At 46.7% G+C, this 14,433-nt stretch overlaps 1 protein-coding gene across 1 annotated transcript in view; it reads left to right on the top strand.

Moving 5' to 3' along the window:
* Nucleotides 1-2,567: 2,567 nt before the first annotated feature.
* LOC103768905 (plexin-A4) overlaps nt 2,568-14,433 on the top strand; it is a gene marked incomplete at both ends in the record, with an annotated part of 30,954 nt that continues 19,088 nt past the window's right edge. Inside the window, 6 exons of the mRNA XM_008936067.1 lie at nt 2,568-2,661; nt 4,892-5,131; nt 5,639-5,785; nt 10,138-10,372; nt 10,757-10,899; nt 13,806-14,074. Of these exons, the coding sequence (XP_008934315.1) occupies nt 2,568-2,661; nt 4,892-5,131; nt 5,639-5,785; nt 10,138-10,372; nt 10,757-10,899; nt 13,806-14,074 (1,128 nt within the window). The remainder of the gene's footprint in view (nt 2,662-4,891; nt 5,132-5,638; nt 5,786-10,137; nt 10,373-10,756; nt 10,900-13,805; nt 14,075-14,433) is intronic.

The following is a 14,433-nucleotide window of genomic DNA, read 5'->3' on the forward strand; positions in this document are numbered from 1 at the left end:
TAACTTGAGCTACACTGCAAAACTCAAGGTCAAATGTTGTCCTAAGCATGGCTCAATCCATACAGCCATGTCTAGAATGGAAGACCATAAAGAACCTCTCAGAGAAGAGTCACAGAAACACTTGTCAAAAGATGTGTTTGTGACACTGCTCTTTGGTGGAGCTCAGGGCTTATGACTTCAGGTTTACCTAGGCTACTTTTAAAGCAGTGAGTACTTAAACCAGGTCTATTCTTTTGGTCCTGAACCCCGTGAGCATGCTTAGTCCTCATCTGTACCACCAGTGATCTTTCCTCCTTCAAAGGAGGTTTAACTTCATCTATCCTGCTTGTTGGGGCTTCTACCTGGCCTTTGCTGCCCCTTGAACCATGACCAGGCATTTCTTGGGGTCCTAATTACAGTTTATCAGCATCTCTGGCCAGCAGATGGTGTCCTGCATGTTTGGTTTATGTTCTACCTGGCCTTTGTTGCCCCTTGAACCATGACCAGGCATTTTTTGGGGTCCTACTGACAGCTTATCAGCATCTCTGGCCCACAGATGGTGTCCTGCATGTTTGGTTTATCAACGTGGATGCAAGGAGAAGGGCTGAAGGACAGTCCCAGCTGACTAAAACCTGATAGCCACCCTGCTGGGCAGAGATCCATATTTTCATCCTTCCCTACAAGCCCCATCTGATTCATAATGGAAGATAAATGAGGAATATGGAAACTAAAGGTCAGAACTAGGGCAGAGCTGTTGGCCAACACAGGCTTCTTCCTTCCAGAGTGTTTATTCTCTGGTGTTTTCTCTTTCCTAATGCACTTGTTCCACCTTTCACGGATGGGTAGGTTTACCTGGAGGTAGGAAAGGGAATCTGAGGTTTCTTTTCCCAACCCCACTGATTTCCACATGGCCTCCTATCCTCAGCAGAGCACTCCAGGAGATCACTTGCAACTTGGATAGTTTCCAAGGGGAGTTACAGAGGCAGGTGTCAAAACTGATGAGAGCACTCCTTACCCTGGGCAACCCTTGGAGATGGGGCTGTCTGGTGATGACATTTCCTCACCCCGCCCTGGCTGTGGGAGCCCTGACAGATGAAGGTCTTCCTTTGTTGGATAACTTCTATTTGCCCTGGCTGTGACAGATGAGGGTCTTCCTTTGTTGGATAACTTCTATTCACAAGGGTTTGGAGTGACAGGATGAGGGGTAATGGCTTTAAGCTAGAAAAGGGCAGATTTAGGTTAGACATTAGAAAAAAGTTCTTCAATATGAGGGTGATAGACCACCAGAATGGGTTGCCCAGAGAGATGATGGAGGCCCCGTCCCTGGGGACATTCAAGATCAGGCTGGATGAAGCTCTGAGTAGCTTGATCTGGTTGGACATGTCTCTGCTTATGGCAGGGGGGTTGGACTAGATGACCTTTGGAGGTCCCTTCCAGCCCAGATATTCTATGATTCAATGATTCAATGATTCTATGAACTCTTCTCCCTTCAGCCCCTGCATCCCATTGCTTCCACCACAGTTCTGCAGAGGGAGAGCTCACCCAGGCAGAGTAATGCTGGTTTGATTTGGGATGGCCAAATCTGCCTAGGGTGAACCTTCCTGGGTTCCCTTCCCCTTCATATGGTGTTCAAAGCCAACTCCTTCATCAGCTCCTTCTGAAGCCTGGGAATGCTCCTTTCCAGTTTCCTTCCTCCCTGCTCCCTGAAGTCCCACGAAGAGCTCTGCTGGCTGCAGCTGGAAGAGGCAAAGGGAAGGCAAGAAGGGTGTCTCTGAAAGCTGTTTCCTTCTGGTGACACTGCAGGGAATGAGGACTCCATCTGTATCCCCCCATCTTAAACTGAGCTAAGAAAGATGTTATAAAGGCAAGAAAATCTACCCAATGAAGGGCTGTAGCTGGTAGGAATTGGCTTTCTCAGGAAATCAGTCCTTGCCTGAATGAAGGGACACAGTGCCTGGAAACCTCTGTTCTGCCAAATGTTGGATGGAACATCTGCATGGGTCACCAAAGGGGAACTGAGCAAATGCCTCGTGAGCACCAAGGCTGAAGACTGTGGCTCTGATGCTTCTAGATGCTTCAGGACCTGGTCTCCTGCAGCACTGAAATGGGTTCAGTGAGGTGACATTATTTTATTGAGGGTGATGTTTTTATAGCAGGTTTAATATGCAAGATGGGACTACAGGGACCAACCAAGGTAACACTGAACCCTCAAGGGCTGCTTGCACAGGGTTGTGTCTATGAGGGTGTTTTTAGGCTCCCTTCCTTAAGTGATATAGAAGATACAATCTGTGGACCATTCTGAAGAGCTCCTGTTAGTTTTTCTGTTCTTCTTACTACTGGAGCTCCTGACTGCCAAGTTCTAGCACTGAAAACCACTCAGATGCTGCTAGATGTGACAGTTTCAGGTGTGTTGGGTTTACTTCTTTATTTGCTTTGTTTAGTTTTTCCTTCTCTTCCCATTGGACTGGGAGAGGTGGTTGGACACTTTGCAATCAACCTCTACAAATAAATATCACCCATTGCTGATGCAACCAATCCTGATATCTGTTGGTTGGGTTCATGCTCTTCTTTCATTTCTTCTTCTCTAGTGGCAACACGCCCATTGCAGTGTGGGGAACCCACCTAGACCTGATCCAAAACCCTCAGATCCGGGCAAAGCACGGCGGAAAGGAACATGTCAATGTGAGTATGGTTGATCAGCTGGGGATCAATCACAGGAGGGGACGTGTCCAAGGTGGTGATAGGGGCTCTCTGACAGCTCTGGAGGTTGAAATCTCCTGTTGCATCCAGAAAAGCAGCTATGACTTCTTTTTCAGAAAGTGTCCCATCTTCTCTTCATAACTAGAACCCAACTCAGGTTGTTAGTTGAGTGTGCTGGGATCAGAAGGGACTGTGAATAATACTCTTGGGTACCACTGTGGCCACTTCTGGGATTATTTGGGATCTTGGGAAAATGTATCTAGGTTTAACCAGCTGGATTTACAACCTAATTCAACTTTAAGTGACCACTAAGGAATCAGAAGCAGCTTTGTGGAGATCAACAGAGCTTAACCAAGGTCTGGGAGGACATTCATTTGAAAGGAGCTGTTATCAGTAGCTGCTGAGCTGTTACTGATAGAGCTGTAAAAAAGTGTGACTTAAACACCTCCAATCAGGAGATTCAGGAGCAGGAAGCACCTGCTGGTATCTACAGGAGGTTGGAAGATAGGGCCATGCAACAGCATCTGAAAAAGTGTTGGCTCTGTCTGGGACTAAGTGTGAAAGACCATCCCAGAAGAAAAGGCTCCAAAATTAAAAAATAGACAGGGACTAATTGAGGTGGGGGCAGAAAGTTGAGATCCTGCCAGTTTCTCAGGTTTTAAGATTAATTTGTGGGCTTTCCACCCAAGGTTCTAAAAGCACTTAGCAGCCCTTAAAATAATCTGCTGCTCCATGAGCAATGGTGAAACTGTGGTAGATACAAAAAGAAAACACAGGGATATGAGGTGGATTAATTTGCATCTGCAGTTTGCAGATTGAGCCATTTAACTTTTGGGTTTATCCCAGCTCTGCCACGAATTAAAATCTCTCTTCATAAAGCCAACTGCAAAGCAGCTTTGCCACCTCTCCCACCTCACCAGATCCAGGACATATCTGTTGAGATTGGTGGCTGAGTCTGACATGGATCTTGACTGGCAATCTTCCAGTCCCTCGTGAACTTTGAGTGCACCCTGGTGGGACTGACTGTGTGTGTTCAGAGGTGTGTTTTGGCAATACGTCGTGTTTCCTGGCACAGCACAGCCAAACACTTCCCCAGCTTTCCAGCATGACTTCACCCCATTCTTCCAGCAGACTCCAGCTCTTGTCTGACACAGTGGTCTCAAACAATCATGCCATTGTGCAGGTGATGAAGTCTATTCATCATCTCAAACAGGCTCATGTGGAACTACCCATTAATTTTGCACTGGGAGGTAGTCTGGTGCCTTTTTTTTTTTCTTGTAGGAGCTGTCAGAGCAAAGAACATCTGACTTGACAATATGAAACTGGCTGGTTAAGGTCATTTATCTCTCTATCAGTTTGACCCAAAGCATTGGCAATCCCTTGAGCTACAGTGGCTTGGGTAAAGAGTCTGCTCTCAGTGATGGAGGTATCCAACTAGTTTGGAGAAGATTCTCCTATCAAGCAGAGCTGGGATACCATGGAGCTGTTGGTGTTTCCCCACAGAGCCTGATGGGTCCTGGTGAGACCAGGATTCGTTGTGCTGACAGCCACACCGTAGAAATGTGAAGGCTCAGATCCTAAAGGACAACCAGACATCTAATTCCTGGTTATTTACAACGGGAGTCAGGTTAAAACACTTTTCACAACCCATGTCTCAAATGCTTGAAAGAAGCAGGGCTTTGGCAGGGCTGGAAGCCAGCTTCAGGATCTCCTGAGACCAACCCTGCTGTCTTCACTACTCCAGCTTCCCAGGCTTCATTTCAGTTACCCTGATGGTCAGACAGGTTTCCTAGGCACAACTGAGCATCCATTGGCCAGACACTTTTGGTGTGAACCTCAGTTTGGGAGCTACAGTCAGGGTGGTATTGAGGTGTTGACTAGTCTCTGCTGTATAAAAATAAAAGGAAGAACTTTCTGCTTCCAGAAGGAAATGAGGTTAGGAGAAGACACTGGCACTGGCCACCTCAGAGGCTGAGATCCCTCTGGGAAGAGGCACAAGATGCCAAATTACAGTGAAACTGCTCCACACACACCCCAGCAAAGCTTTCCTAATCCCTTCCCAGCCTTGATGGTGTGAAGGGTTGTGTGATGGGGGATTCCTCCCTGTCCTCTGGCAGTAGGAAGGCTAACGTTTCACTGGGAGGTATCTCCCCTCCAGAAGGGCTGGTGGAATTGCCCATGACTTCTCTTTGTGTTGGGTTTCTTCCTCCAGAACTGCGAGGTGCAGAACAGCACGGAGATGACCTGCCAGGCTCCAGCGTTGGCTGTTGACCCCAATCACCAGTCTGAGCTTGCTGAGCGTCCAGAAGAGTTTGGCTTCATTCTGGACAACGTCCAGTCTCTGCTGATTCTCAACAAGACCAACTTCACCTACTACCCAAACCCAATCTTTGAGGTTTTCAATCCCTCAGGGATCCTGGAGCTGAAGCCAGGAAGTCCCATCATACTGAAGGTGAGATGGGGATCAAGGATGGGATGAGGAAGGACAAACACATGATGCCTATAGCCTCTCTGTGCCTACCAACAGTCCTTGCCAGAAATTTCCTTCACTTGTTGCACCCACCTTATCTTATCAGTCACCATCTGCAAACTTCAATCACTGCTCAGCCTCTGCCAACGCCCATAACTAAAAATATAAACACCTCCTGCAGCTACCTGTGTGCAGCCTAAATTTGTACCTACTTCTCCTCACCAGAGCACGTTTGCTACCACTGCAACAGGTCTGCCAATTAAATATCTATTTCTTGGGTCTACACGACCTTCCTCTCCCCCCTGGTTAAATCCTGCACCAGTCCTTTGTCAGTTGTGTCATCTGGACAGCAACACAGAGAAGGAATTTTATGATGGTGAACCACAAATGTCAAGTGCAATGTTAAGACTTGTGTTACAGGCACAAGGGAGAAGTCGAAGGGAAATTGTTTCCTGATGTGGTTTTGGGGTGATATTCTTTTCTCTCTAGGGCAAGAACCTGATCCCACCAGTGGCAGGAGGGAACGCCAAGTTGAACTACACTGTTTTGGTTGGTGAGAAGCCCTGTGCAGTGACCGTATCAGATGTGCAGCTGCTGTGTGAGTCCCCAAACCTCATTGGAAGGCACAAGGTGATGGTAAGTGGTGCTTAAACCTTGGCTTTTCCCCCCTTGGTGGGTTGGGAGGGTACAGCAGTGCTGAAGAGCTGGTAGAGATCTCCCAGGGCTTTGCATCACCGTTTGCCTTCTGTAATTCCTAGAGATATCCCCATCAGGTGTAATCTGGTAGAAGTAGAAGAGTAGAAAAGCAACCTGGAGATCTTTATGGGCAGAGAGAAACCTTTGTTAATCAAGACCTGCATCACCATTTGCCTTCTGTAATTCCTAGAGACATCAGGGCTCCTTTGTGATAAAATATCCCCATCAGGTATAATCTGGTAGAAGAGTAGAAAAGCAACCTGGAGATCTTTATGGGCAGAGAGAAACCTTTGTTAATCAAGACCCTTAAGGAAAATTTACTTCTCTTTGTTTTTATATAGTCTGTATGAACACTTGATACCCATGTGAGTTCATACATGTAACACGTTTCCTACACGATTTTCTTTGTTAAATTCAGCACAATCCCCAGCAATCACTAACATACTGATGGCTAAAATTCCCCTTCATGTAGAGAAGAAAAAAAGGAAAAAAATCAAGAAGCAGGATATGGACAATGGTGTTACTGAACTTTGAGGTTTCAACATTTACACGACTTAATATTCTCCTGCACATCCTTCCTGGAACCTGTGAAAAATGGACCCAGTGATTACATCAGAGGGAGCTTCTCCTTCCCTCACCATTGATTTATTCATTCCTTCTTTCGTTGCCTCTCAGTAATTTGCATTCCTCAATGGTGTTGCTTGATAAACAGCACATCAGCAAACTCATCTGAGTTGGACCGAGCTGTGGGTGGAAAAGCACCAAAAGCTTGCAGCTGATATCAGACGTATGGATGATCAATGTCTCTCATGCCTTTTTTTTATTCTCTTGCCCTCCCCAAGCTGTATCTGCCACATATTTATTTCAATGCAGTGAGACTTGTAGAGGTTGATGGAGACACACTGCATGGCTCTTTAAAAAGAGACTTTTCTGGAGACTTTTAGAAAAGACAGTTCATGGTGATCACTTTGGGTCTCATTTGTGACTGCTGCTGGGAGACCTCATACTGGCCACTTAACTTCTTTGTGCCAAAGTTTGTCATCTGGAAAATAGAGGTAATAATCCTTTTCAGCCATGCAAATGTACTGTGGCTCTCGATTCGTTGTAAAGCCCATTAAGACTCTCCAAGAGGAGCAATAATGAAGTGAGAGATTTTCTCTGTGTGAATAGCAAAGCTTTTGAACAAGGCAATATATGTTCCCTGTCATTTTTGGGACTATAATTAAACATATGGTTAGTCAGAGATGGACAAAGCCAATTCTAGAGAGAGAAAACTCAAAATCAGGTGAGCAATAACCAACCCCTGGGGAACAGGGAGGATGAACATCTGGTCAGGTCTTACTAATTGGGAAAACTGTCCTGCTTCTGCAGCTTGGGACAACTGAAGTGAAGCCATGGAGAAAAAAAATCATCCCTTTTTCAGGCCACTAATCAAACAAGAGATGCTGCTGGAAAGATGGGAAGACGATCACATTTAAGCCTGTTAATGAGCATCAGTATTTGGGGCAAATTGCAGGTTTCTCATCCAACTGCCAATACTGAGGCAATGTTTTGACAGTTGTCTGGGCTGGGACCTTGCTGGGAAGGTCACCTACAATGGAGGCCCGTGGTTAAGAATGGACTTTGTGTCTGGAACTTAACAGGGGGGAGAGCTGGGCTGGGCAATGCCTCCTCCAGCATGGCCCAGCATCTCTGTTGCTCAAGTTGGTGCAAAATGTATCCCCACGTTTCACATGAAGGTCATTTGGATGGTTCAGATAATTGACAGGTAGCTCTCCCAAGTGCTCCTCCTGTTTCTGCCAACAATTCACTGGGTGACCTTGGGAAAATTGCTGAACAAACCTTTTCTTGCAGAGTGAGGTGGCCTAGATCTGAGAGGGGATCATGGGAGACATTCAAGCGTTGTGAGACAGAGACTATTACTAAGCAAAGGAACAGTGACAATGACACAAATTGATGTCAACGTGGGTTTGATCTAGTTCAGCTCTCTTTTTGTAAGATGACAGAGTTATTTGGAAAAAAAAAAATAGAAAAGAACTAAGAGGTCTGAGGAATGGTTAAAAAAGATTGACTAGAACTCAGAGATAAGCTCTTTTCTTTAAGGAAAAGAGAGATGTGAAGAAGATCCAGGAGTAACTATGTGGGAGAAGGTCTGCAGTGAAGAAGTGGAGTACATTTGAAGGGTTGATGGTATCTAATGTGGGCACTTACACAGAGAAAATCAACTGGACTTTCTGTACAGTGAATGGAGATATGGTCAAATATAATAACTGAAGTTCAGGGCACAAATCATCTCATCCTAAGGTAGACCCTTGTATTTAGCCAGGGCAAATTTGCACTAGGAAAGACACTGCCCCAGTCAAGTTTTGCACAAGGGAACTCCTGACCTCCTAGAGGTGGCCCTTAAGACTTTGCTGAAGAAAACTCTTGAAGAAGCAAAGGCTCTTGAACAACCACTATGGCTCTGAATGATTAATAGGCTTAATAGATGACCAAACTGTTTTTTGGTAAGATGAAGGGCTCATCTTCAGTCTTCTGGAAAGTATAAATAGGTCCTTTCAGAAACACTTGGTGGCCCAAGAAATAAAATGGAGTTATAGCAACATATTTGCTTGTTTTTCTTTTAAATGCTCACAATAGTACTGCAACCTTGCAGTCTTTCTGCTTCAAGAGACAGATTCCCTTAGATCATGGCAGTTTGATTCATGGACTGTGAGACCTTCTCAGTATTGCAACCACCTTAGGAGAGGAACACACTTTGTTAGACACCTTCCTCTAGGAGTCTAGATCCCCTCACAGTTAATGGAGAAAAATGGGAACTTCTACTGAATAAAACGTCTCATCCTGATGTCAAAGTGTCAAAAGCAGCTCACATAAATCACATTCTGAAAGTGCTTTTTCTCTCTATTGACTCTGGAAGCGTGCTGTAATGTCTAACTCAGATGTTCATGTCAAATATTTGGTGGGAGGAATCCCACCCACGGAGACAGGCTGCTCTGAAAGCTTTGAGGATGGACCTGCACTGGGGATTGGGATGAGCTTCTTTGATTCTGGTCTGAAACTCCTTGAATGGACTCATCTGACTGCAGGGCTTGGAGGAAAAAAGCTACTGTTGGACACAGAAAATGAAATATAATGAATCTATTTATTGATCTACTGTGACAGGAAGGAAATTGTGCACGGTGGTGAGCAAATTTTGCTGGGAGGATTTGGGAGAGTGGTCTAGGGCAAAAATCAACACCTTCCAGTGTGAGTTTGGCAGTTTGTCTTCTCAGCTGAGCATGTCAACATCAAACCTCTGCCCTAGGCAGGCTGTATAAGTAGAGTACTGACACAGATGGGAAAACTAGTTACTGCTACATCCTCAACTGACATGGGTGCTAGGGTGTTCCTCAGCCACCAGAGATGCTCTGCAAGTCATCAATGTCATGCCACAGGGTTGGTCATCTTGAAACTCTATTACTTGGTCAACTAAGCTTAGGTTTGGTTTTGTTTCTCATAGTGGACATTGTTATCTTTCTAAATCCCATCTGGAAATAACATGGGAGAACTTTGTGGATGGAAATCAGATATTTATATGATGGCCACCAGACTGGGATATTAGAGATGTTTTCATTAGCTGCTGTGGGAACGGGGAAGGTGAGGCAGGGATTCATTGTCCCTATCCCAGTGACTTCCAGGTACAGTTTCCTCCAGTTGAAGAGTCAAAAGCAAATTGTGACTTTGATTTCTGCATTTCCACTGTACTGATGGCTACTGTGCTTGCTGTCTGGCTCAGATGTCCCCTGTCCCATTGTGGGGTTAGGACCCCTCAGACCATAACCATGAGCTGTGTGTCCTGTGGGCATTTTGGGACTAAGTGTCATCACTGAAAGTAGTTGTTCAGTACAGGGAATGCCCAACCCAGAATGAAGCCCAGACAGGTATGTAGCCAGAGCACTGGCACTGATGAGTTTTGTCTCACCACAAGTCCTTTGCTGCTTGGATTTCTTGTCTCTCTGTCAAGGGAGCTTCTTCTATGTGACATTTCAGGTGGTTTTAAGCTGTTCTCTATCCAAGTACTTCATGACCCCTTTAGTTGGGGAGACAAAGAAAACTCTTCATTCATAGAACCATAGAATGTTTTGGGTTGGAAGAGACATTTAAAGCTGATTTAGTCCAACCCCCTTGCAATGAGCAGTGACATCTTCAACGAGATCAGCTCGCTCAGCCTTAGTCAAGGAGATGATGGAGTTCCTCTGTCTTCCTGCTTGTTCAAGTTTCAACGTACTTCTTTCCTGCCTTCCCTCTAGGCTCGTGTGGGAGGGATGGAATTCTCCCCGGGGATGGTCTACATCTCTCCAGACAGCCCTCTGAGCTTGCCAGCTATTGTCAGCATTGCAGTGGCTGGTGGCCTGCTCATCATCTTCATCGTGGCTGTGTTGATTGCCTACAAACGTAAATCCCGAGAAAGCGACCTCACCCTCAAGCGCCTGCAGATGCAGATGGACAACCTGGAGTCCAGGGTGGCCCTGGAGTGCAAAGAAGGTAGGCTGAGGAAGGAAGGTGGATGCTCTGTCAGTGTTGGTAGAAGAGGCATCCAGCCCCAAAGCTTTGAGGCATAGCATGAGGAAAAGGAGCGTTGAACCCTGGGGGTATGGCCCAAGTCTGGATCTAATCTGGGTCCAGCCTTCCTCCACCTTGTCCTAGATGCATTTGCTAGCTTGCAGCCCAGAGGAAACCTTGGCACATGTCTCTGGTGAAAGTCTTAAAGGTGTGACTGCTCTTGTCCACCTCCTTCTTCCTCTTCACATGTTACTTCTCCACTTACACCTCAGTCTCATACGTGTGGGTCTGAGGGCCATCAGACCCATGTCATCATCAGGGTGAGGGAGAGCTGGACTGTCATTGCTTTCTTTTTTTTTGTGTCAGCCTTTGCAGAGCTGCAGACAGACATCCACGAGCTGACCAGCGACCTGGATGGAGCTGGGATCCCTTTCCTCGACTACAGAACCTACACCATGAGGGTGCTTTTCCCTGGCATTGAAGATCATCCAGTCCTGAGGGATCTGGAGGTAGGAAATCAACATCTCCTGCTTCTGGCTCTTCTCATTCCTCCCTGTTCTGTCCCGAATTCAAGAGGTGCCAGTGGTGGGGACAAGACGGCTCATAAGGCTGTGTCCTACCAGGGGTGAAGCAGCACCTCATTAAACCTCCAAGTTGAAAGGGAGAGATGATTGCTACTTGCTTAGATGTTAAATTCTGTTTGATCACTCTTGTGTTCGGATGGGTCTCATCAATCTCTGGGCATTAGTTGTATTGTATTAAGCTTCTCCTTGGTCTTTGTCCTGCTGGAGTTTGTTTTTTAGGCTGGATTGATTATTTCCTGCCATGCAGGGGCCAGGAAAATAAAAGTTGTATGGCAGAGCAGCACACTTGAGTGTCACTCCAGCTTCCCATGATGCTCCCACTACCTAGAGACCATTTTTTTTTTGGTGACAGTATCTATAGAAATAACCTGAAGTCACTGAAGGAGGTTCCCCTTTGCTGCACTCTGTGGTTTGCACTGGGGTCAGAAGACAACAGGATCAGTCTGCCCATACCCTGCCCACATCTCCCTCCTCCACCCCAACTCTCCAGACCAGACCCCAGTGGTGGGAGGGCAGCGAGATGTTCCCCAGCACTGTTGGGGTCTACACACAACCTGCATTACCTCACTGGCAACCACGAGTGTGATGGGACTCTGAGTGAGGTCTGCCCATGCTGAGAAACTGCTGCAGGCTTTGGCAGATGGACAGGCTCTGCTCCAGGGATACCTGGGCCAGAGGAACAGGGGATACACCATGGCCAAGGCCAGGGAGGTCCTTGGCTGAGCTTTCAGCGAAGTCTTTGGCAAGCTCTGGGCTTCAGAGAGGCTCTGGCATGGGCTGGTGAGATTGCTGGAGGCCAAGACTGGGGTTAGTTGGCAGAAAGGAGGAGCAGGAGCTGGCACAGGCAATACTATGCTTGGCTGACTGAGTAATCAGAGGTGCCTGCTTGTCTTTGCTCCTTCCCTTCAGGAGAGCCAAAATCCATCAAATTTGATGGAGACAGCCATTATAAAACCTGATCTGCCAGCAAGGAGGACTTGTGGGTTTGGTAGGAGCCTGAGTTACACATTCCCACCATATGTGGGTGCCTTTGGGGTGCAGGTAGAGTGGCCTCGAGCTGCTCTATCTCCAGAAGAAGCATCTCCAGCATCTCCAAAAGACAAGCCCAAGAGATGAGGGATGATGAATCCCTCTCACATACGTATGCACACACACACACAAACACTTTCATGGCACCCACAGCCAGTTTCAAACCTTAGATTCATTCCCCTCAGCCAGCTGACCACAGAATAGCATCTTACCCTGTTGAGGTGTTCACATGGATGCTGCCATGTGTAGCTACGTGCAGAGAGACAGAGTTAATGTTTCCATCTGCTACCTTTGATCTCTTCTTCCTTTCATTTCATTCTTTTTTTTTCCCCCCTAATCCTCTGTAAAGCTTCATCTGCTCTCTCAGTATCAACATCTTTGGCTCCCAGCATATCAAGGAAGGCAGCTCCCATTCTGCTCCCTTCTCTGTAGCACCTACAAGGAGTTGTTGCTACTTATGGCAAACGGCCCCAGCCTAGATCCTGCAGTGAGCAGATCTCACTTATTTCCAGTTCATTTGCTAATTAACTGCTTCCAGATGCAGTACAAAAGACTTGTCTTGTTATTTTTTCAATTCTCCAAAATAACCCGGGGATAGACAATATTAAATGTTCAAGCAAGTGAGTTAAAAATAATTATTGGCAGGATGGGTGGTACCGGTTGGTTGGTTGGAGGGATGTCTCAAGCTATTTACTAAGTAATTTATATGCTGTATGTAAAAAGAGTTGAGAGCTTTAATTTCCAGATTGAGAAGTAATGATTCTTTAAGGGGCCTTGCATTGCTCGGTCGTTTACACATACCAGATGATTTTGGAATAAAGTGCAAAATCTGGTTGGTTACATGCCTCAGTGACTTGGGTTGCTCTGTGTTGAGATCCTCCACCTTCCAGGGAACCTTTTTCAAGGGCTGTGATAACTTCAGCAACATGAGAACTGGGTTTGAGGTTCTCTGATTAAGCTCTGTTCTCATCTAAAGCCAGAAGGAATGGAAAGGGTGGAACCCACTGTAGACTGTGGAGTTCAGGGTGCAGTGTTGAGGTCCTAAATTGTCCTACATAAAAGCTAGTTTCACCAGCTTCTCATCAACCTTCCTATCTCCAAACCATCTCACCTCCCAAGCCCAGGGGTCCTACTACAGTGCGACCTCCAAAACTTGTCGCAGCTCAGGGTGTCCTCTCACACTTTCATCTACCAAGCCCTTCAACTCAAGGCCCAGCTGCATGATCACCATCTCTGCCACTGTCTCACTACATATCTTCATCTCCTCAAAACCTGACCTCAGGCTCACTTCCCCCTTCACCTTCTTTCTGCCTCTCCCAGCTTCTTAAAGTTGAACCCCAAACCTCTGTAAGTAGTTTTTTTGCAGGAATGGAAGAAGTTTTGGGTTAAGATAGAGTGAAAATATAACAATGGATGGTACCACACCTAGGCACTAGCAATCTCTTTTTGATGTGCTGTTCAGAGAGGGAAACAGAAGACTGCAAGGGAATCATCTGGCTGTGGCTAGGAGGTCTCTCAGGCTTCCCAGTCACTGGATGACATATGGACTCTCTTCCTGGATATGGGATTATCCTGTGATGCACAAAGAAGGACTCACAACTGACATGGGTGCTAGATTGTTCCTCGGCCACCAAAGGTGTTCTACAAGTCATCAATGTCAATGTTACTTGATGTCAAAGTGTATAGTTGGAGGAGCTGGAGGGATGAGGACAGAGAGGTAGCAAAGGGGGTGTGACACATTTTCGGGAGGTCTGACAGCAGGTAGGGAGGGGAAAGCCTAAACTCCCTTTCTTCTCGTGCAGGTCCCTGGCTATAGGCAGGAACGGGTGGAGAAAGGCCTGAAGCTCTTTGCACAGCTCATCAACAACAAGGTCTTCCTGCTGTCCTTCATCCGCACGTTGGAGTCCCAGCGCAGCTTCTCCATGAGGGACCGTGGCAACGTGGCCTCGCTGATCATGACAGTGCTGCAGAGCAAGCTGGAGTATGCCACTGATGTCCTCAAGCAGCTCCTGGCTGATCTCATCGACAAAAACCTGGAGAGCAAGAACCACCCCAAGCTGCTGCTCCGGAGGTAAGGCTGCCTGGGGCTGGAGGGGGCTGAGGTGGGCACCCTGTGCCCCACTGTTGGCATGGTGGTCATCTTGGGAGGAAAGGGGCAGATCTGCTTGGTTTTGGTTTGTGCAGCAGGGGATGAGATCAGGAGGACATCCAGCCATGGTTCATGTGACTCAGGAAGCCCTCCAGGCAAACAGGGCTGAATGAAGGCTGAATCACTCTCCCTTCCTGGTTTCCTGATCATTTAAGACTTCCTGATGAAGCTTGCCTCTTCTTAGAAGACTTTTCTTTTCCTCCCAGCATCCTTTCTGCATTTTCTTCCCTTCCAACAAGCAGTGGCTGTAGATCTTGCTCCATCTCCTCCTTAACCAAAAG

Source organism: Merops nubicus, unplaced genomic scaffold (genome assembly GCF_000691845.1).
Source record: "Merops nubicus isolate BGI_N331 unplaced genomic scaffold, ASM69184v1 scaffold6312, whole genome shotgun sequence".
Lineage (NCBI taxonomy): Eukaryota > Metazoa > Chordata > Aves > Coraciiformes > Meropidae > Merops > Merops nubicus.